Source organism: Carettochelys insculpta, chromosome 1, assembly GCF_033958435.1.
Source record: "Carettochelys insculpta isolate YL-2023 chromosome 1, ASM3395843v1, whole genome shotgun sequence".
NCBI lineage: Eukaryota > Metazoa > Chordata > Testudines > Carettochelyidae > Carettochelys > Carettochelys insculpta.
In genome coordinates, this window is record NC_134137.1 from 237,803,585 (window position 1) to 237,825,011 (window position 21,427).

At 41.7% G+C, this 21,427-nt stretch overlaps 1 protein-coding gene across 5 annotated transcripts in view; it reads left to right on the forward strand.

Moving 5' to 3' along the window:
- FERRY3 (FERRY endosomal RAB5 effector complex subunit 3) overlaps positions 1-17,798 on the forward strand; it is a 41,256-nt gene extending 23,458 nt beyond the window's left edge. For 2 of the 5 annotated variants that reach the window (XM_075002944.1, XM_075002953.1), the window contains exons 12-15: positions 5,204-5,406; positions 12,574-12,631; positions 15,370-15,437; positions 17,015-17,796. In XM_075002944.1, the coding sequence (XP_074859045.1) occupies positions 5,204-5,406; positions 12,574-12,631; positions 15,370-15,437; positions 17,015-17,107 (422 nt within the window). In that variant the 3' untranslated portion in view covers positions 17,108-17,796. Of the gene's footprint in view, positions 1-5,203; positions 5,407-12,573; positions 12,632-15,369; positions 15,438-17,014 lie in introns of all 5 variants that reach the window. The other 3 variants (XM_075002961.1, XM_075002934.1, XM_075002971.1) reach the window with 3 other exon arrangements.
- Positions 17,799-21,427: the final 3,629 nt, after the last annotated feature.

Genomic DNA, 21,427 nt, shown 5'->3' on the forward strand with positions numbered 1-21,427 from the left:
AACTTTATGCCTAAGGTTTGCTTTTCAAATTAAAAAACAAAACATCTTACAATATTTAAAGGAGTATTGCAGTATTTTCAGAAAACCATTTTCTTTTAAAATAGTTGGTTTTAACATTATTGATGTGGTTCAGAACAGCACTTAAGCATGTGCTTAACTTTACGCATGTGAGTAGTTCTTTGAGTGCTTGTTCATGTTGATTTTAATCAAGTGTATGGGCATGCATATGGTAGTTAAAAGTTTTTCCCCCAGCATCATCAATCTGGTCGGTCTGGGTGCCCTGTGGAATCACACCTTTGTGGTGCCTGTGATAGAATGTTGCCAACCCATTAACTCAGTTCCTCCTTAGCACCAGTGACCGTTGTGTGGGACTTACTTGTGTCATCAGAAGAGCCATTGTGCCATCTGTAAGAGCTTTCAGTACAGTCCTTAAAGGACAGATAGCAATGCCTGAAGGTACTGTTGCTAGGTAGAATGCAACCTCAAAGGCCAACCAGCATTGTCAGCCTGAGCATCAGTGCTGGATAATGACATGGATTGACTCGTGGTTCACATGCTGCATGCAGACACCACCCACAATCTCCAGTGCCACAGAAGAGACTACAGAGGGCTCACTCTCCCCTTGCCAGGCCTAAAGAGACGATTGTGAGACCCAAGTTAGGCCACACTAGTTTCGCTCCACTGGTGACAGTTGCACTGACTCCTCTCCACAGGGAAGGGTAGTTGACTCAGACCCTCCTTTCTCTCTGAGGCTGAGCTAGGAGCTGCGCCTCTGTTCAACAATTGAGGTGTTCAAGGTGGCTCCAGAACTGCTTCCTATCCCAACCATTCTCTCTTTCCAAGGTCATGTCACTGGCACCAGTGGCTCCCCGGTCTGCTTCAAGGAGAAAGTCCAGTATGATGGCCTATTGATCTCTGACTTTGGTGCACCATTCCTGGGCACCAGGACAGTCTGAGCAGCCATGCTGTTCCCTGAGCCCTTGGGATAAACCATGCCTAGAAGTACCACTCTTCTTTCATCATCTTTTGCAGACATGTTAACGGTCATAGTTGAACTCCTTATCACTCACAGATGAGCAGATGGTCCAATGTCTACTTGAAACTGGCACCCTTAGCTGGCACCGTGGCCTGCACATTGGCAGCTCCTTGTGCAATGGCCCTTTTGGGCTCCCTGGGCTTTCCCTCGAAGCCAAGGTTGCAGCTATGGGTTGCATTCCAAGGATGCCAGACATTCAAGCTTACTTTAAAGGGACAATATGTGTTATTGCTGACAGACAATTAGATAGTAATGTTCTATATCAACAAGTAGGGATGGGTACACTCCTCTCTCCTGTGCCAAAAAGCCCTTAAGCTGTGGTACTTCTGTGTAGAACATTTAATACACCTGAAAGCATTGTACCTCCTTGTGATACAGAATGAGCTGGTACACGACCCCAGCAGATTGCTTACACCCATGAGTGGACCCTGGGCTCAGACATCATGATTTCACTCTTCCAGAGATGAGGCTTTTCCCGGAAAAACCTATTTACCACATGGCACATCTTGTTGTGTCAGTAGTTCTGCTTCTTCCAAAATTACAGGTTGGGCTCCAGCACAGACATGTTCCTTCTCAGTTGGAGAGGTTTTCTTATACACCTATCTGCCCATACCGTTCATTCACAACATCCAGAGGGAATGAGGTAGACCATATTGGCAGCAAAAGACTGTCCCCATCAGCCGTGGCATGCATCCCTCTTGAATATGCTCATGGAAGCTTAGGTCATCCTGCCATTCTTCCTGGACCTTCTGGTGCAAGATCACAGCCATCTTTAACATCCAATGTCAAATTGCTTGATTTCACTGTGTGGAAGCTCCACAGATGGAACTTTGCTATTAGAACCAGGTTAGACAAGTCCTATTTAGCTGCAGAAAACTCTCTATGAGAATCACATACTTCACCAATGGGAGGAAATTTTCAATCTGTTTGGCACAGCACTGTTCGTGCTGGTCATGGGCCTCATTGTCACTTATTCTGGGCTGCCTCCTACATCTGAAGGATCAGGGGCTTTTGTTGCCATCATCAATAAGTGCGTACTTGACTGTCATCTTGGTCTTCTATCTGGGTGTGGAGGACAACTCACTGTTCACTAGCTCTGTGGTTATCCAGTTCATGAGAGGCTATAAATGCCCATCACCTGTCTCTGCTTGTGACTGATCCTCTCTAGGGTCAGGGAACCATCCTTTGTACCATTGGTGATATGTTCTCTGCTTTGCCTCTCTTACAAGGTGGTGTTCCTTGGCTAGGAGGATGTCTGAGCTCAGAGCCCTAATGTCAGAGCCTCCCTACACCATGTTTTATATGGATAAGGTTCATCTCAGACCTCATCTTTTCCTTCCAAAGGCTGTGTCACAATTTCACATTAACCAGGACAGCTTTCTTCTGGTGTTCTACCCTAACCCTCAGGTAGCTGACTCTCTGGATGTCCACAGAGTGCTTTATTCGTGAGTGATACAACCTGGCAGGGCTTCCTGAACTTCCACTCACTACACAATCCAGCAGGGCACTGGCTTCATCAACAGCATTCCTGACTAAGATTCCCACTCAAAATATCTGCAGAGCAGCAGTGTGGTCCTCCACCCATTGCTTTCACCACTCACTGTGCAATTCCCCAGCAGACCAAAGGTGATGCAGTCTTCTAACAAGCAGCGCTTCAATCAGTAGAAGGTTCTGACCACATTACCTGAGCTTGTGAGTCACCTGATTGAAATCAACACGATCAAGCACTTGAAGAAAATATAGTCATGCACCTTTTTGTAATTGTTCTTTGAGATCTGGTGTTCATGTCCATTCCAGTACTCACCCTTCTATCCAAGTAAGGGGCAAGAAGGAATTGAGGGGGTGGCAGAGCTTTTGGCCTTTATATTGGGCACCATGAATAGGCGACTCCAAAGGGCACCCAGACCAAACTGGTTGATAGTGCTATGGGAAGAATCTTCCAGCTACCACACACACATGCATGCACACACCTTAATGAAAAGGACATGAACAACACCTTTCAAACAACAACAGCAGTTAGAAGAAGGTGAGTAACTTCTACTGAAGTCAATAGGATTACTCTTAGTCCTAAAATTAAACATATACTTAAATGCTTTATTGAGCCAGGACTCTAGGGAAAAATATCTCTCATTGCTTCTCTGTGTTGTCCCATTAAAACAAAAAGTTTCAGGAGAAATGATTGAACTGTCTACATACAACTTGTGCACTGTTTAGACACAAATTTAGTTTAATCAGGGCAGTCCCTAATGTGGACGCTTTTTAAAATCAGTCAGTGGGTATCTTAAATTTGATTAGTTAAATTACAAGTGAAGTTAAGTTAATAGACATCCAAACTGATGTAAAGGTATCCATCCTGAGGATGTGACAAGTGCACTGATTTCTAAGCCAGTGCAATTAAGTGAATGTACAAAGCTCTGTAGATCTGCCCTATAGGGAGAATAGTATTTCTCCCTTTTTTTGTATAAGTGGTGTTGAAATTAGCCTACCAGAACCAAAGGGGGGCAGCTAAAAGCTTTGTTTCCCTTACCATGTCCGATCACAAGCATTTTTTTTTCTTTTTCATCCTTTATATCTGCATTTTGACACACACATACCACATTTCCCTTTGTGTTGCTCCACTTTTACTCTTCTATTCCAGTCTGTCTGCATACAATTCCTTCAACCACTTCTAAACATCTTTTGTGTTTTGTGTGAGCAGTGGTAGGAGAGGAACATTTAAGAGCTCCCCTCTTTTCTCTCTCCACTTTCCAGCTGGTGTACCATCTACATTTACACTTCCTACAGTATTCTTTTATATCAAAAGTATTTTGTTCATGAAAATCCCTGTCTTAATGAAGCTGTTTCTATATTAAACAGTTCTGCAACGAGACTCTCTCCTGAGATATCCCTCAACAACAATGGGACTTTACTGGATTGATATCTTAATTGGTGGTGGCTGTCCCCTGCATTTCCTAACACCTTCATCCCTGTTTTTTTGTGAGCTAATATCAGATCCAAAACACTATTGCCACTCAGTGCTTCCTCCAGTTTTGAGCTTAAATCCAAGTCTAAAAATACCTTTTGACATGTTGTTTTTAGGCACTCGTTAACGAAATCCCAGTATTTTAAAATCCCCCATTACGACACATTGTTTTTAATTTTGATGTGCTCTGATAACCTGCTTCATCTTCCTGTGCATTCCTCAGTTAGATAACCCACTATCCTTTCCCACAGACTTTTTGTAGCCTTTATTTTAACTCATCCATTTTGGGTACTTCCGCCTCCCACATCTGTCTGCACTTCACTGCTTGCGTATGTTTTTCACTGTTACACCTCCTCTTTATTTTTTTTTCCCCTCTGACGTTTTCTACCACATATAGATTGTATCTGTCTATATTGGCACTGGCATGCCTTATTACACCAGATCTCTGTGATGCCAACTAAATACAGTGGTAAAACATGGAAATGCGTCTTGGGTCAGTGTGAACAAGGAATGGGTGTCGCTGTTCTGCAGGCTTTTACATCTGTTAGTGTCTTTTTTTTTTTCTTATTTAGGACTTCTGATCTAGGTTTAAAGCACATATGTTGGCTTGTGTCTTTTAAAATAACTAAGGAAGTACAATAGTTGATCGTATTTGATAAAGGAGCATTACATACCACATCAGATTCAGGCCATTGGTACATGTTGTACCTCTGTGGTCTGGCAAGATTTGGACCCCGGGGACTGCTAGACCAGCGAGCCCCTGGACCACAGACACCCAGCAGCAGAGGTTGCCAGAGTCTGGGAGCGGAGCCAGTCCAGTGAGCGGACATGTAGGGCCACCAGCAGCTGGGTGTGGAGCTGGTCCGACTGGACTGGCAACCCACAGGGGGCAGTGGCAGCCAGCAAAGGCAGCAGGGCCCTGTGGCTGCAGAGGGGAGCTCAACAGGGAGGCAGCACTGGGTCCAGGCTGGAGCCCTTGCCTGTCCTGAGGCAGCATGAGCCAAAGCCCTAGGGGAGCAGGTGTTTGGAGCATTGGCAGTCATCAGGAGCGTGGGCCGCCTGAGGGCAGAAGCCTTGGACCTCCCCTCGTCTGGCAAATTCTCTCTCTTGGGACAAAGCTGGACCAGGGAGATGCAACCTGTATTTAGTCTAGATTACTAGCATGAACGAGATATTGTCTGTCTGTCTCTTTCATTATCCTGCAGGAGAATTTTACATCACACGCCATTCAAATCTATCTGAAATTCATGTTGCTTTTCATCTGTGTGTGGATGATAATGTACGATCTGGTAACATTACTGCTCGGGATCCTGCAATAATGGGCCTCAGAAATATTCTCAAAGTTTGCTGTACACATGATATTACTACAATTAGCATCCCTCTTCTACTGGTACATGATATGTCAGAGGTAAGTAAAACAGTAACAAGGCCACTCAGTAATTTACCTCTGTACTTGCACTCAGAAAGGTAATATGTAGCTCTGCTGGTTGTACTGAGAAAGCTCTATGGTAGCTGTGCCATATACTCAGTTTTCATGGGTGCTGGTTGAAAAAGAGCAGAGATGAAATGTTTAGAACAGTGTTTGTTAAACTTTTGAGACCAACAAACACCAAACAATAGTATTTTCAATAACAGAAAATATGTACTATCAATGTATTTTTCCGAACTCTCACAGTAGACCTGCAAGGAGTTGTTCTCTGGAACACAGTTTAAGAAACACTGGTTTAGAATATACTAGCACTGTTGACATCTGGGTTCTGTTTGTAGATAGTACAGGATGTTCTCCATCTTAATAAAAAGAAAGAAGAGGGAAAGCAACTTAACTTAAAACACCACTTTCAGCATTTCCTATTCTTTCTTCAGAAACTAATAATAAATGTGACTCTAGTCCTGCAAGGAATCACCAATAGGGATTCTTATATGTATGCAAAGGATTTGTGACTTCAGTGGCACTCCACACAGACATAGGATCTATGCAGATTCCTTTGTAGGACTGAGATCTATTACATTAGAAGATTTAATTGTGCAAAAGTTAGGAAATTGTCTGTTAATGTTGTACATACTTCAGCCTAAAAGTTTAGACCAAGACAGTTAACGCTGTTGAAAATTAAACTTTATGTCTGTCTAATAGAAATATTTTTTTCACTCTACAAACCTTAGGTGATCTATGCAAGCATAAGTCTATTCATGTGGATTTGTTAACAGAATTTGAATATTCAGTTTTAATTAGGGAGGAAGAGCTTCAGTTAATTACTGTGTTATGTTATGGATTTTCTTCTTCCACCGTTATTTAAAAACCCCTCTGTGATTTTACTCTAACCATAGATGTACACTACAGCTCCAGTTGACATTATTTGCATCACTCAGAGGTGTGGAAAAGTCCTCTCCCCTTTCAAGTGTGGCAGGTTTTATACTGTCCACACCAACACTATGTCAGCAAGGGAAACTTGCCAAAATCGAGTAATTATGTTGATAAGAAAGCCCTGTACCATTGGCATAGCATGTCTTCACCAGACGTGCTGCAGCAATGCATGTGCTTCAGTGTAGCTGTGCCAATGTAGCCTGTAGTATAGACTTGGTCCTTGTTTTCTAATGAGATCTTGGTTAAAACACGTTCTAAAGTGTGAAACTGAAGAATAAAAAGCTCTTTAGATTCTTAAATACTAATTTTTAATCTCCCTTTTTGTATTGGTTTTTTGGTCTAAGCATTTGCCAACTATGATATGACAAGCATAGTATATGTATATTTAGGTAAAATTATATATTCATCCTTGATATGCTTTTGTGAATTGAATTGGAACTGTTGGTAACAAACAATTTACTGCAGCTGGCTGATCTAATTTAAAACATGCGACTTCTGTAATACATTGTAGACGGAAAAGTGGAAAAATATCAGATTTCTGAAAGCTAATCTGAACTCCGTGCCTTTGGAAACCTTGTTTTTTAAAGTTGTGTTTACCACCTACGTATAAAATTTTTTGTAAAGCGGTTAACCAGGAGCACAGCTGCAGAGATGTTGAGATGTTTCATTGTGGCAGGCATTCATCAGGCGTTTTTTGTTGTTCTGCAAACAAATTTTTCCTCTTACAGATGGATTTTTATAGCTTAGCAATGGCATGAAGTTTATGAAAGTGAATGAAGGGTGACCATCTTTTTTTTACTGATATTGGGTCTGTGTAGAAAGCAAATATGACAAATGTTGGTTTTAGTGTTTTCACTTCTCTAATGGTTCTGGTCTATAACTAGTGCCAGTTGGCATAATGGCAATACAAATGTTGTTGTTGTTGTTGTTGTTTAAAAAGTACATAGTGTAGCTGTTGATGCATATACAACCATACTTGTTCTATATTCGATATAAATTGAGCTTTCTTCATACTACTCTCTGATGGCTAGGGGTTTACATTTCATTTCTAAAACCAACACAATATATATCTTCGTTTGGCAGCCTGACCGGAGGGGGCATTGCTGCTGTTTGTATCACAGTTCCGTAGAAAACTCCTCAGGAGTGACATCTGTGCACCTTTTGTGACCATTTCAGGAATACAAAACACCTGAAAAGTCCAAAAAGTGAAAATAGAAACTTGCAGTATGTAGCATAAACTGACTGTATAATTTTTGTACAACAGCAGATTATTTTGGGTATGTGTCATTGTACTGCCATATACATGAGGAGTGAAATTGTTATCATATAACTGCTACCAAATTGGCATTTAGTCAGAATATACTTATTATAGCCAAACCTACTGACCTTACTAAGGCAAGTTTATGGAGATTTCTTGGACTTTTGCCTGACTTAGAACTCTTCGAGACTTGAAGACTTGACCCTCTTTTTTTCAGCTCTTGTCGTGCCTCATATAAAAACTGGACCCCCATGTGAGATTCCCTACAGTGCAACTTGAACTGATGGGCAACTCATCCCATCAGTTCTTCAGTCTGGGATCCCCTTTACGCTGCTTTATTGGGACAGCAACTAGGGATGCTAACAGTTAATCAGAAAGCCTCATCTTAAATGCATGAGGCTTACCAGTTACAGTTAACCAGTGGGGGCTGGAGCAGCCCCCAGCTCTTGCGGGGGCAGCTGCACCAGCCCCTGGGTGAGGGAGAGGGAGAGTGCCGTGGCCAGAGCAGTTCTGGTATGTGGTGACCCCAGGAGCACTGCAGATGGAGGTGTACTCTAGCCTAGCTGGAGCAGCCACCCCGGCCCCTCTGCATTTAATCAGTTAACTGGTTAAACTTAAGGTTTAACCAGTAAACTAATTAAATGGGATGTTACATTCCTCCCTGGCCTTGCTCACACACAACCCCTCACATGTCAATTACTACCAGCTGAGTTACATGAATGCTCTTATTCATCCACTCCTGAAATATATGGCAGAGTGACACCAACAAAGGTGCATCTTGTATTGCTCCGTACCCTCCCAGAGAACAGAAGCTCATGGAAAGTTCATTTCATTAACTGAAAATATGCAAATCTTGTTATCTCAGATGGAGCTTCCCAAACACTTTACCTGAAACACACACTGGTTTAGACTTTAAAAAAAGATCAATAAAACAAGTTTATTAACTACAGAAATCTAAATTAAATGATTACAGGCAATGAAGCATAAAGTCAGACTTAGATATTAGTTTACCTTTTCTTTCTTTTTAACTAACTTATGAAGCATAGTAAATTCAAAACAGACTTCTCTTGGTAGTGTTACTAGCTGAACTCTTTCAGCTAGTTGCTTTGTTTCTCAGGTATTGTGGTTGGTCTGGTCAGCAACCTTTCTGAGGCGGAGTGCTGAAATTTGATCTTTTGTCCTTTTGTGCACAGCCTGAGTGCCGGTGCTGCTCTTTTCTGTGGATGCAGCAAGACAGGTTATTACTGTGCAGGCATTCACATTCTTAATACACTGCAGCACCTGCTGCCAGAATTCTTGTGGCATATTGTTCCATTTCTGAGCTGATACAAATATCTTGCCTTTATTCCTTCTGTGTCCAGGTTCCACAAACAGGAATTGCCTTACCCGCTGCCACTGAAATGCAGCCGCCTTGGGGGTGGAAGGCTGTAGTAAATGAGCAACACACACATCAAGGGCATGCAAGACTTTTCAGAGGGAAGTGAAGAGTACCACTTCCAGCTGAAATTGTTGTCAGGTTTTAGGGTGGCAGTTGCTCTAATTGAAATTCAGCCAGGGCATGGAGTCTGTGCACAGACACTTCCCACCCTTGCGCAGCCTCCAGGTTCTCATGGTTGCTCTGGGGCTGCCCAGATGGCTGTTGCAGAGACACCCCCCCCACACACCAGCCTGCGGTCAGGCTCCTCCCTCTAGCCATCTGCTAAATCCAGGCTGCCACTTCTCTCTGCCCCACTGAGAGACCCCCCACTATCCCACCTGGAAGACCTGTCCCAGACCCAGAACAGGCAGCCCTGCCTAATTCGCAAAGCTGCAGCCCCCCCAGCTGTGTCCCCTGCTCGGCTGCCTGGATGCTCTGGGCTGGGCATAGGCGGTCCCAGCTGTGAAGGAATTTGCTTGCTTGCCCTGCTGCTGCTGGATGGAGAAGGGGAGGGGGAGAGAGGTCAGGAACAAGGTTCCCACCTTCCCGCACACACACCACACCTTCCCCTCCTGCCATTGGCTCAACCGCCTCCAGCCTATCCCTTAGAGGTGAAGAACATGGAAGAGAGAGTCTGGGGGGAGGTGGGGTGGGGCTGATCTCCCTGCATGCAAGGGAAGAATCTGCTCACGTGCTAGTCTTGGCATGCATGCCAGTGTTTGCTGACCCCCTGCTCTGGGTAGAAAGAGAGAGTCTATTTAATGGCCTCTGCTCTTATTTCTTATAGCTCTCTCTTTCTTTGAAAATAATTTCTAGCTGAGGTTCAGGAGACACAGAGTTTGATTATTTGGGAACTTCCTGCTGTTCCATTGCCAAAATGCAAATTTTTCATTTATACCCTTTCTGCCAAAAATTGGCCTTTTAATCAGGTCATAGTTCAGCTGGTCTTGTTGACAGTTGGCTGAGATGTCACTTTGCCTTTGTCTCTGAAGAACTGTTTTGTGCCAGCCTTTTCTAAGCTTGAAGCATGTCTCAGGTAATATGTATACTAGCACTTATGTCGGCAAAACTGTTGTCTCTCAGGGACATGAAAAAACCTTTCTGAGCGACACAAGTTTTTTGGCATAAGTGCTCATTCGTCTAGCACTATGTAGGCAGGAGACCCTCACCTGCCAACGTAGATGCCATCACTCATTGAGCTGCTTTTATTATACAAGTGGGAGAGCTGTCTCCTGTGAACATAAGTCGGCTACATGAGCACTCTTATAGCAGTACAGCTGTATTGAATGCTTGTAAGTATAGACATAGGCACAGAAGAGTCTTACAACTGTATGTAAGTTGCCCCGCATTTTACCAGAAAAACAGTGTTCAGAAGATTATGAGCTTTCCAATGATACCTTACTAGGTATAGTTTGTACAAAATTTGGTGGTCTCTAAAAGCAGGGAACATAAGAGTACCAGCTGTTGCAACCTGCTTATCTTTACACGTGTGACTAATCCCACTAACATTTGTCTCTTTCTGCTGGAAACTTATGCGTATAGATAATGTTTGTAGCGTATTCTATAGGACAACAAAATTCAGTTGTCTTTGACCAGCAAGGGAAACAAATTCCTAGACAATGAGCATCCTATTAACAAATCCAGGGGGAATTTTGGTAGATTTTAGAGGACAAGACAAGGATTGGATCATTGGTTAATGACTGCAGGCCATAGTTCCCTAAAAAGTTCTTGTACCTCACTAAAGTGAGATATGTCCAAAACTCAGTCCAGAATTATAGTATCATTTTTACATCATATACACATAACACCTTGCCCCTCTGGTCTGAACAACCTAATGAACAGTAGAGGAATAGGTTGCATGTAAAAATACTCTGATAACATAGTGAAATCATGAGTAAATCTAGCTTTAAAATAACACTTTCAGGTTCTAATCCATATTTCAGTTTTGTGGGTTTAATTCATTGGCATTCTGCTCAATTATCTATTTCTGTGAGTGCCCCCAGGGCTTAACCTCTGTGCTCCTCTGACTCCATCCAAGAACTGGTGTTATATCCTGCTTCTTCCGTAGTCCTTTTTAAGATATCAACTGTTTTTGACCTTACTGGCTGCAGACCTACTGCTAATTTGCCTTCAGAGCAAAAAGGACTTTTCATTTTAGACACTAGTTTTTAACCCAGGACAAAAAACAGGGATCAAAACCACTAACAAATGCCTACTTTACATGTCATAGACAGCTGGTGTAGGCAGATAAATTACAATGAAGACCCAGTATTTCTTCCGGAAAGCTTGAAAAAAAAATATATTCTGTTGTCCAGCATTGTGCTATCTGATTCATATGTTGCGTAACCAAGGGCAAAGCAAACATGCTAAGGATTTGCATCACGAGGCGATTATTTTCAAATGTTTCAGTTTTACGTTCTTGATTCTCCTGTAAAGATGCTTTTTTGTCTGGTATTTGACAATCTGTCACTTACAGTCTGCAGAGTTTTCTAAGGGTGTATCACCCATAGGAATCATAAGAATTATTTTTAAATAATAAAATTAACACTTAATATTCTCCATCAGTGGCTGATAACAATTTTTAATCTCATTTGTAATCCATTCCTTGGATTAGATGCCAGGGTATGTCCTAAACTCATGTAATGTTCCCAATTTAGATTTCAAATGTATTTGACAAGTCCCTAACAACCACACCTCTTGGGAAATTTCATAGGTGCAATGTACCATACCTAATATCAGTATTTAGCAGAAACTCTCCATTTCCTCTCACATTTGTGTCACTTGAATTTACTGAATTTATTTTGTGATACGCATCCAACCACAGCACAAGACCTATCTGTCTTAGTATTCCAATGGCCGTAGTATAAGGTCCACAGCTAGAGGCTCTCAAAAAGAATACCACTAAATTATCAGTTACTGCACTTAGAGTAAGTATGTGTTCAACATCCTGACAATCCAAAGCAGTTTAATTGGACCCAAAACACAAAAACTGTGATTTTTTTTCAAAGCTGCTTATGATAACGGTGTCCATTGAGATGGAGAGCTGAGCATCCATCTTTTGAAAATTTCCATGTAAAAATGTATATTGTGCTGTTCACCCAGTCACCTCTTTTAGCATTTTAAATAAAGCAGTAGATAAGTTTTATGGTAATTCATAACAATAAACATTTCCAGAATACTTTGGAAAGCTAACTATTCTTTAAGACATTATTTGAAAAGAACAAGCCAGATCGTTAAACAGATTTAGCAAATGTGGTCGATAACTTGAGACATTCCAGAGAGAAAAGAGGACTTTCTGCTTTCTAGCAGAGAAAGTTGTGTTCAGAAAATGAGCGGACATGGAAGCTTATAATGCTAGAGACTGTAAAGACAACATGAAAGGAGTAAAAACTTTGGAATAAGATAAGCGCAAAAACATTAAAGACCTGATAGATAAACATTATCTTGCAAAAACTACAATTTGTTGTCTTGAGCCACTTGTTGCTGCTTTTGTTATATTTTATAAACTTCAACCAATTTAATTATTTTCTCTTTTAAGGAAATGACTATACCGTGGTGTTTAAGGAGAGCAGAGCTTGTGTTTAAGTGTGTCAAAGGTTAGTGCATGCTTTATTATTCTCTGTCACATTCACCATCATCAGAAATCGCTTAAAATTACATATTGCAAAAGAGATGGAAATTATAAGAACTCAAAATAATATTAGAAATAATTTTGAATCTTCTGGCACAACTTTAACATTAATCTACATGCTTTCTATGTTCTTTCCAGCTTAAAAGTGACAAAGACATGATGCTCTGTTAGAACAGAAGGGAAAAAAGTAATACTAACACACACTTGGCATATGAGGGCTTGGCTACACTTCAGCACTACAGCTGCCCTGCTGTAAGTGCTTCAGCATAGACGTGACCTGTGCTGACAGAATTCTCCCATTGACATCAGTAATCCAACTTCCCCAAGAGGTGGTAGCTAGCATGATAGAGTTCTCCTGGCCAAACAGTGCCAGCTGCACAAAGGATTAGTTTGATATACATATGTCTCAAGGATGTGGATTTTTTAATACCCCAAGAGACATAGTTTTACTGCTTTAAATTTCTAGCATAGGCCAGTTCTAACACTAGAAGATAGAGGTGAAAAAAGACATCAAGGCATCTGTCAGCCAGGGCGGGATTGTTCTTTCCCAGTATGTCTTTCAGTTTACTTTTTAAATGACCCACACTTCTTTTTGAAGGTGCAGCTACACTAGGAGATTAGGTTGTATTTGGTACTTTTGATTTTTAGCACCCGATTTTGGAAAGTCAAGGGTGAATGTCCATATTGGCACATGAATTCAATGGAGTGCATCCCCAGTAGAGTGGCAACTTGGACTTTGTCAGCAATGCACTGTAGGTACCTATCCCACAGTTCCTGCTGCCCGCTTTCATTGTGAGTTAAGCTCCCAGTGTCTGATGGGACAAAAAGTGCCACAGGTGGTGGTGAGTATGTATTGTCAGCCTCTCACAGTGCACTTCTCTCCTCCCTCTCCTTTTGGGAAGCAACAGCAAAAAGTGTTTTTGTGCCCTTTTTTCACTGGGTATCCATGCATACGCCATTGCAAGGCTAGCATAGAGCCCATCCAGCTACAAGCATTATGAGCACCTCACATATTGTGCTGTGGTATGTGCAGAGCCTAAGTAGCTTTCAAAGTGATGAAGACTCCGAGGGGGATATGGATATATATGAAAAGGAGACCCTGGAAAGGGGGAATGGGGAGATGCTGGCTGCACTCAGTGCTCTGTAGACCCTGGAGCACTGATTCTGGTGTCATGAAGTAAGTGGCAATAGTTCTGTGGAAGCTTGCAACACCCAACGGCAACAAGTCAGTGCACAATCAATTCAGAGTGGGCAAATCTACGGTGGGTTCTGCTGTCATCCAGGTAGCCAAGGCAATCAATACCCATCTGCTACAAAGTGACTCTGGGAGATGTGCAGGACATAGTGGATGGTTTTGCTATGATAGGATTCCCTAGCTGCCGTGGAATGATAGATGGAATGCACATCCCATCCAGCAGCAGAGCACCTTGTCACAGAGTACATACACTGCAAGGAGTACTTCTCCAGGGTGTTACAGGCATTAGTGGATGACAAGGGTCATTTCACTGACATCATGGTGGTATGGTGGGGAAAGGTGCATGATGTGTGCATCTTTAGGAACTCTGGTCTCTTCAGAAAGCTGCAGAATGGAAATATTTCCCCAGACCAGAAAATCACCATTGAAGATGCCAGTAGTGATCCTGGGAGATCCAGCTTTCCCCTTGCTCGTTTGGTTCATGAAGCCGTATACATGCAGCCTGGACCACAGTAAGGAACATTTCACCTACAGGCTAAGCAAGAATGGTAATAGAATGTGAATTTGTCCATTCAAAAGCCAGGTTCAGGAGCCTCGTGACTCACACCTCAGTGAAAGCAACAGTTCCCTCATGGTGGCAGCCTGCTGTGTGCTCCATAACTTCTGTAAGGTTGCGCCTATATGTGCTACTTCTTCTGGAAATGACATGGTAATGAGCAGCCTGGAGGATGCTCATGAGACATGGATGTAAATTTCCTGTGCCTCATGAGCGTATGGCCACGTGATTCAGAATCCAGAGGAAGATCATCTGAGCTCCAAAATACACATGCAGACGCGTGGCCCATGGGGATCTTCCAAAAGGAAGCCCTCCTTCCAGAAGCCCCGCTTCCTCAAAATTTTTCTTCGGGAAGATGACCGCAGGCCGCGCATCTGCACGTGTATTTTGGAGTCTGGAAGAGCTTTTTCTGGACTCTGAATCATGTGGCCCTATGCTCATGAGGCACTGGAAATTTACATCCACGCCTCATTAGAATCTTTTGGGCTGCTCATTACCATGCCGCTTCCAGAAGAAGTGGCATGTGTAGATGCAGCCTGGGAGTTGGGGGAAAATTTCATGCCAGGCTGGAGGGCCATCTGGCCACTAATTATGAGCAGTCAGACACCAGACCGAAAAGGAGGGCACAGTGAGGGGCACTGCTAATTAGGGAGGCTTTGAAAAACAGCTTTATGAGTGACCAGACAGCAGTATTCCAGGTGTGATCACACAAGAGTTATACAGAAAGGATAACCAGTTGTTGAAAGCAAGCTGTCAAAATAATACAGATCCTGTTAGTCTCTTCTAATGCCTACTACAACTCCACGTTGATCAACACTAGATTGTAATTTGTGCGACTCCACCAGATGGCTGAAATCAAACTATGTATGTAAACTTGCACTACACTCCAGTGAATGTTATTAAAAGGAAAACCTAATGCCTATAATGTATAAATGTGAATGTTCTCTGTTAGGTTTCATGATGGAAATGGCTTCATGGGATGGTGGAATTTCTCGGACCGTACAATTTCTGGTACCACAGGTAGGCTAAATTGAGAAATTAGCTTCTGATTATGACCTAGGAGATGAAAATAGAAGAGGGACCTGGGGATTCTGTTCCATGCTTTCCCTTGCCCTTCTATATAATCTTTAGAAAAATCAGTTAACCCTTCTCTGTCTTAGTCTAATCTATAAACTGGCAATAATACATACTTTAGAGGTGTTGTGACACAGTGTTTGGACTACTTTTTTTGCCAGCCTGAGACAGATGGTGTTATAGGTTGTCGTCATTATCTCTCTGTAATAACAGACATCAGATGACTGGAATCATAGAATTCACTGTTGTTTTTTTAGAGGCTCTACCTTTATCATGAATATAAAGATATGTTTTACCGCTAGTTTCTTTGGAAAGCATGGAGTATAATCTTAAATGACTTAATTTCAAACTTACAGTTGGTCTTCTCCAGAGTCTTTGAAAGTTCATGTATTAAGAGCCCAATCATGCTCCCACTGAATCAGTGGCATGGGATCAGGCCCCAAGAGGCTTGTGCTAGACCTACAAAGTGTGTTTGGTTATTACTACCAAAGTGTTTAGAATTCTGGATTATCTTCTGAAGCAGGAAGTGATCTAAAAGTTGTGATCATTGCTAAGTTTTGTTCATTTGTTCTGGCCCTGAAAGTTTATATTCATTCCAAATTTAACTGGCACATGGAGTATTAACTGGAAGCATATTCTTAAATTTGAAAAATTACTTGTCATGCACGCTAAGCTGTAAACCTGTAGACAGCAAGAACAACTACTAGGAAAATCCAATCTATTTCTGGAATTCAGAGTAAGAAACTTATCTGAAATGATGCAGAGCACTGTTCCAAGTCTACATGTGAAAGGCCCGTGAGTGGAGGTAGAAATCCTCTTTATTTATATTAGCAACATTATCTATTTAAAGGGCAGTATTCCCAAGTAGATCTTGTCCTACTAATTACTAGTATTAGGTTATAGCTAAGGCCTACTTCATTTGCAATATTGTGGAAATTATGGATACGGAAATATATTAAGCTTCCACCAGTTTTTATTTTAATTAGCTTATTGTGCACAGGCCACACTTTTGCATATACTTTGAGCACGCACTTGATACTGCAACAACATTCAATACCCGAAATTATGAAAGGTTAAAGTGATTAGATTGATTTCTGTATGAATTATATTCACACTTCTAGTTTTCTGAATGTTGCACTGATGACTTAAAAAATGAATTTAATATAGTTGCAGCAAAATGTCTGGTTACAAAAAATTACCAGGTATAATATAATACTCGAATGTTTATATCATTCCGGCAAGATTTTTTTAAACATGTCTGCCCTATCTTTTCCAAATTACTGCTGTTAACAAAGATCTAGTATTACTTTTGTATGATTTTTCCATGTCTTGTCAGCAACACAGACACAAGATCATCCCATGATCCAAGTAAAGGCCTAGTCATATCATGGGTGGCTGAAAACCTCATCTGAATAGTAGACCTGCTGCTACTGAGTAAAGTACTGGGGGGAGAGGCGAAATGATTTGACTTATTCAAATTGTAACAGACAGATCAATGTTTTCTGATGTCTTCATTTTTACAGACTATATCTGAGGAAATGTTTTATCAGCTGAGTAATATGCTCCCCCAGATCTTCCGAGTGTCCTCTACGCTGACTCTGACATCTAAGCACTAACCCCTCTGGAGTAATAAGATGTGTGCCACTGGAAGAAATGAGAGTACTGATTTAAATACTTAGAATTTCTCCTATATTTTTCACAAAATTTGATTATTTGAAAGTTGAATTTAATTGTAAGTTGCAAACAATAATTTATATGCATTTAGAAATTCATGTCAGGTTAATAAGAAAAATCAATGTTCTATCTTGATTAGATGGTTGCAAAAAAATTAAATATAGTCCATATCTTTCAGCAAGATTAAAATTAAAATATTTTACCTTTTTACACCTACAGGTACTGTAAATGTTTGTGTGTGAACTATATGTTATCTATAGAAACATAAAAATTGTCATACCTAAGCATTTGCAGTAGCGGGAGTAGATATCTATACATTTTGGAAACATTTTTGTTTTCTGAATTTGCCTAGTGCAAATTGGAAGAGTATGAATTTTGTCAGGCAAGCCTTAGAATAACTTAAATAATCTGGAAACACTGTAAAAGCAACTGTAATAAGGTCACCCTGACCGTGAGAATAAAATTAACACACACCCCCATAACAGTTACAAAATTAAAGGTAAAATAAAAAGAAAAATAACCATTAAACTTGCTGTATTGTGCAAATCATTCAGTAGATAATATACTCTTGTGACAGTGATTATAGGGTTCAAGTTCTGTTAAAACACAGAGTAAAGTAATTTCCATTTTCACAATGGGTTTTTTCTTTTTCATGTTCTGGTATTTTTAGTATGGCATCTCTTGTTGTTTAGTAAGAAGATTTGGCATTGGTGGGACTTCCACATAGGCAATTCAGTAACAGTGTCAGAGCTATACATAGCAGGTGGCAAAATACACCAGTATGGCAGATCTGCAATGAACTCTTCAGATTTCATTATCTTAGTTGGTAGTTCGCAGACTGTGGATCAGGTCCCCATTTTAGTGGGGTTGCCAGGGCTAGCTTAGATTTGCAACAGCCTGGCCCTGAAGGTGGAGCACAAGTAACAGACCTCTACCTGGAACTAAAACCATTTGGCTTTGCTCCCCACTGCCACAGTAAAGGGACTTGGATAGGCTCAGACTTCAGTCACCTATCTTGGAGTCATTTTTTTTTTTTTGTTGTAAGAGGGGCTCACAGTGCAGTGAAGATTGAGAACCCCTGAGCTAAGTAAATAAAAGGGAGAGGAGAGGCGTGGAAGATCACAGAACAAGAACATTAATTGAAGTAGTTTTTACCTCTGTAAAGATTATTCCTCTTCACTGAAAAGAGGTCTGCTCCCTCTATCCCAAATGGCAGAAGTTAGTGCCTGTTCAAGAATCAGTAACACTAAGATGTATGAAGGCAGAGGAGGCACTGATACTTATCCCTTTTGTACCCCGACACAAAAGCTGTACAAAAGAAAATAGTCACAGATTGTATAGATCGTGCTAACCTCAAAGAGGCTTGAATTTGCCTGATAAATATGAAGAACATAAATCTCTTCTTTTGGCAGGGAGGCGAAGTCACACCTGGATACACAAAAGAAGTTAGACACTCTTATGCTTATGTCACAATGCCTAATTTTTAGGTACCTAGAAAATCAGTGTGATTCACAAACTGAGGAGGAGGGAGCCTGGGGTCCCTATACAATGAATGGGAGAGAGAAGCATCTTGTGTTGTTCATGGTATTGGGCATGCAAGGCAGAGAGCTACCTATTTTAGACAAAGGGCAACATGGACATGAAAGATGTGCAAATCCAGGCTGCAAGGAAATTGCTCTCTGTGCTTGTCATTCTCAGCAAAGCACCCTCTCTGGGGCTACAGCTGCACAATGAACTTCAGGTGCAAGTCTTCTGCTTGCATGCACATATGCTAGCTTTCTTTTACTAGCAGTAGTATCAATAGCATCTTAGCCACAGTAGCAAGGGCAGAAGTGATGGAGGCACGGCTGAATTGGGCCAAATACATAGACGGATTTGAGGTGGACTTGTGAGCCTCTGCTGCAGCTACGCTGCTATTTATGCCTCTGCTAGCTCAATGATGGCTAATGCAAGTACGACTATATGAGCAGGACAATTACAGTCCCAGGCACGTACTATCAACAGTCTAGAAGTTAGGTGCCTACTATGCCATTTTTACAAGAGATCTTGAGTGCGTGAATGAGAGAGAGAGAGAGAGAGAGAGAGAGAGGACTAGCCTCAGAATACTTTTAGCCCTGTGGTTTGCATACTCATGTGGGATAGAAAAGATCTCCAGTTCCAGTTTCTCCCACCCCGTCTCCTGAGGAGAAGGGGTCATGGGGGATGTGAAAGATTCTCAGTTCAAGTTTCCCCCTCGCCCAAGGAGGAGAAGGGATTTGAACAAGGCTCTGCCACTTTGCGCATGCGTGCTCTAACCATCAGGCAATGTGCTATTCCATTGTGATGGTCCCGCAAGCTCAACTAGGGCATTTGTAGAGAAGGGGTGAAGGGAGAGCACTAGCACAAGAGTAACACTACAGTCCAGTAGTTATAGGACCCCGCCCCCTAGGATGTGGAGTATCCAGTTCCCCATTTCCAGTGACTATTTATCTGGCATGCAGCAGTATCCACAGATGAAACTGAGGGAGTCCCCACAGTAGAACATTCCATAGCCCTCTGCTTCTGAGCACTGCTCTTAGAGGTGACAGATCCTTCTTCACATCCATGCTGTCCTTCAGAGGGAGGGAGAAGCTCAAACCAGCAGCCTTCCACAGTCCTAATTACTGGGGTAAAAGTTGCAAGGAAGATGGTTCTCTTCCTCTCCTAGCTGTTTTGTGTGAATTCATCTTAGGTGTCCAATTTGATAGTCATGCTCAGAGGATACCTACCAGATCAGGCCCTGCATGTGCTTGAGGTGGTGGAACACCTGCTTTCCCATTTGTGAATCATTCTGGAGCTTAGGCAAGAGCTAGGTGTCTGCATGTCTAGCAGGAGGCAGCAGCGCACATATCCGGAGGCAGTAATGGAGGCACTGAGGGAACTTTTAGGTGCCTTTCGGGTTCAGCAGAAGGTTTGTCGATCACAGAGTTTAAAACTAGGACTCCTTTTGTGCACCAGGCCACACTGACTAATAGGCTTTTGCCTAGGTAGAAGCATTTCATAATCATTTTATGAGGCATTTTACCAAGGAGCTAAATAAAAGTACTGTGTGACATAAAAACAAGAACCAACAAATGGGTTTCCATAGCACTGTCATTCTCTCAGAGCTACAAAACCCCAGCACAGGGGAGCCAGTGGACATCTCCCTCAGAGGTGCTGAGTGCCATTTGTTCCATGCCAGCAATTTTTAAATCGGTTGTAAGTATTGCCCCTTAATTCAGTGTGCAAGATGTAAATTCATCCAGAAGAAGCTGGAATAATCCTGCTGGAGCTCATTTTACATTGCTGGCCTTAGCTGAAATCAAACTCAAGTCTCAGAAAAGCAAGTTCTCTAAACACTATCCCATTTAATAAAGATGCAGTATCGCAAGTATTCCCCTTAGGAGTTGTAAAGGATCCATCTGTACACTGTGTACTTTGTCAGTTTTTGCAGCCAAGGTATCCATTAACTAGAATTTAGAAGCACTATGAAAATCCTCGGGCATTTGCAGAGTCTGGCTTATCTTTGTGGGTGTCTGTAATCCTATAAAATGTCTGTCCAAACACTGCTCTGTTGCTATGCTGTACACCCAGAGTAATGCCACTGACCATAGTAGTTGCTCAGAACTTTTACAGCTGTAACTGAGCATGGCCTTCCTTTTAATCCTGGGCCCCCTTTCCCACCCTTGATTTTTACAAATCCCCTTTCCTTCAACAGGAACGCATAAAATAAAACCTGAAGCACTACCCCAGGATGTGTAGAAACATTTGGGCATAATTCATTGGTTGCTGATGGGTCTTCAGTACAAAGGTATAACTTGAAGGTTACTGACATTTAAGAGACAGTAATTTGTAGGACAATTACTATTTCTAATGCAAATTACAGTAAAGATTTTAAGTGGGCTTTTAATATAAACTACATTCACTGTACATTTTTTTTCCACTGAAACTCTAAGTTTGTCAAATGCTATTGACACTATATTGCCATTTTTCTTGCTGTTTTTCCTGCAATACAGCTGAAAAGAGAGCTGTTGATCAACAGTTTTTGCTGCCACTTTTCCTATTACATACAGCAAGAGTATAGAGCAAGAAAATACCGTTTGGGCCACCTTTTTGAGTCCACACGTTACAGACTTGTATTTCATTATGAGACAATCAGCAATAGACACAACCACAGCCTACAGACTGCAGTTGTCATTTGAGAGATCTTGTATGGGTTGGGAGAAGTTATCTAAGAATGAGAGGAAAATGACAATACTCATGAG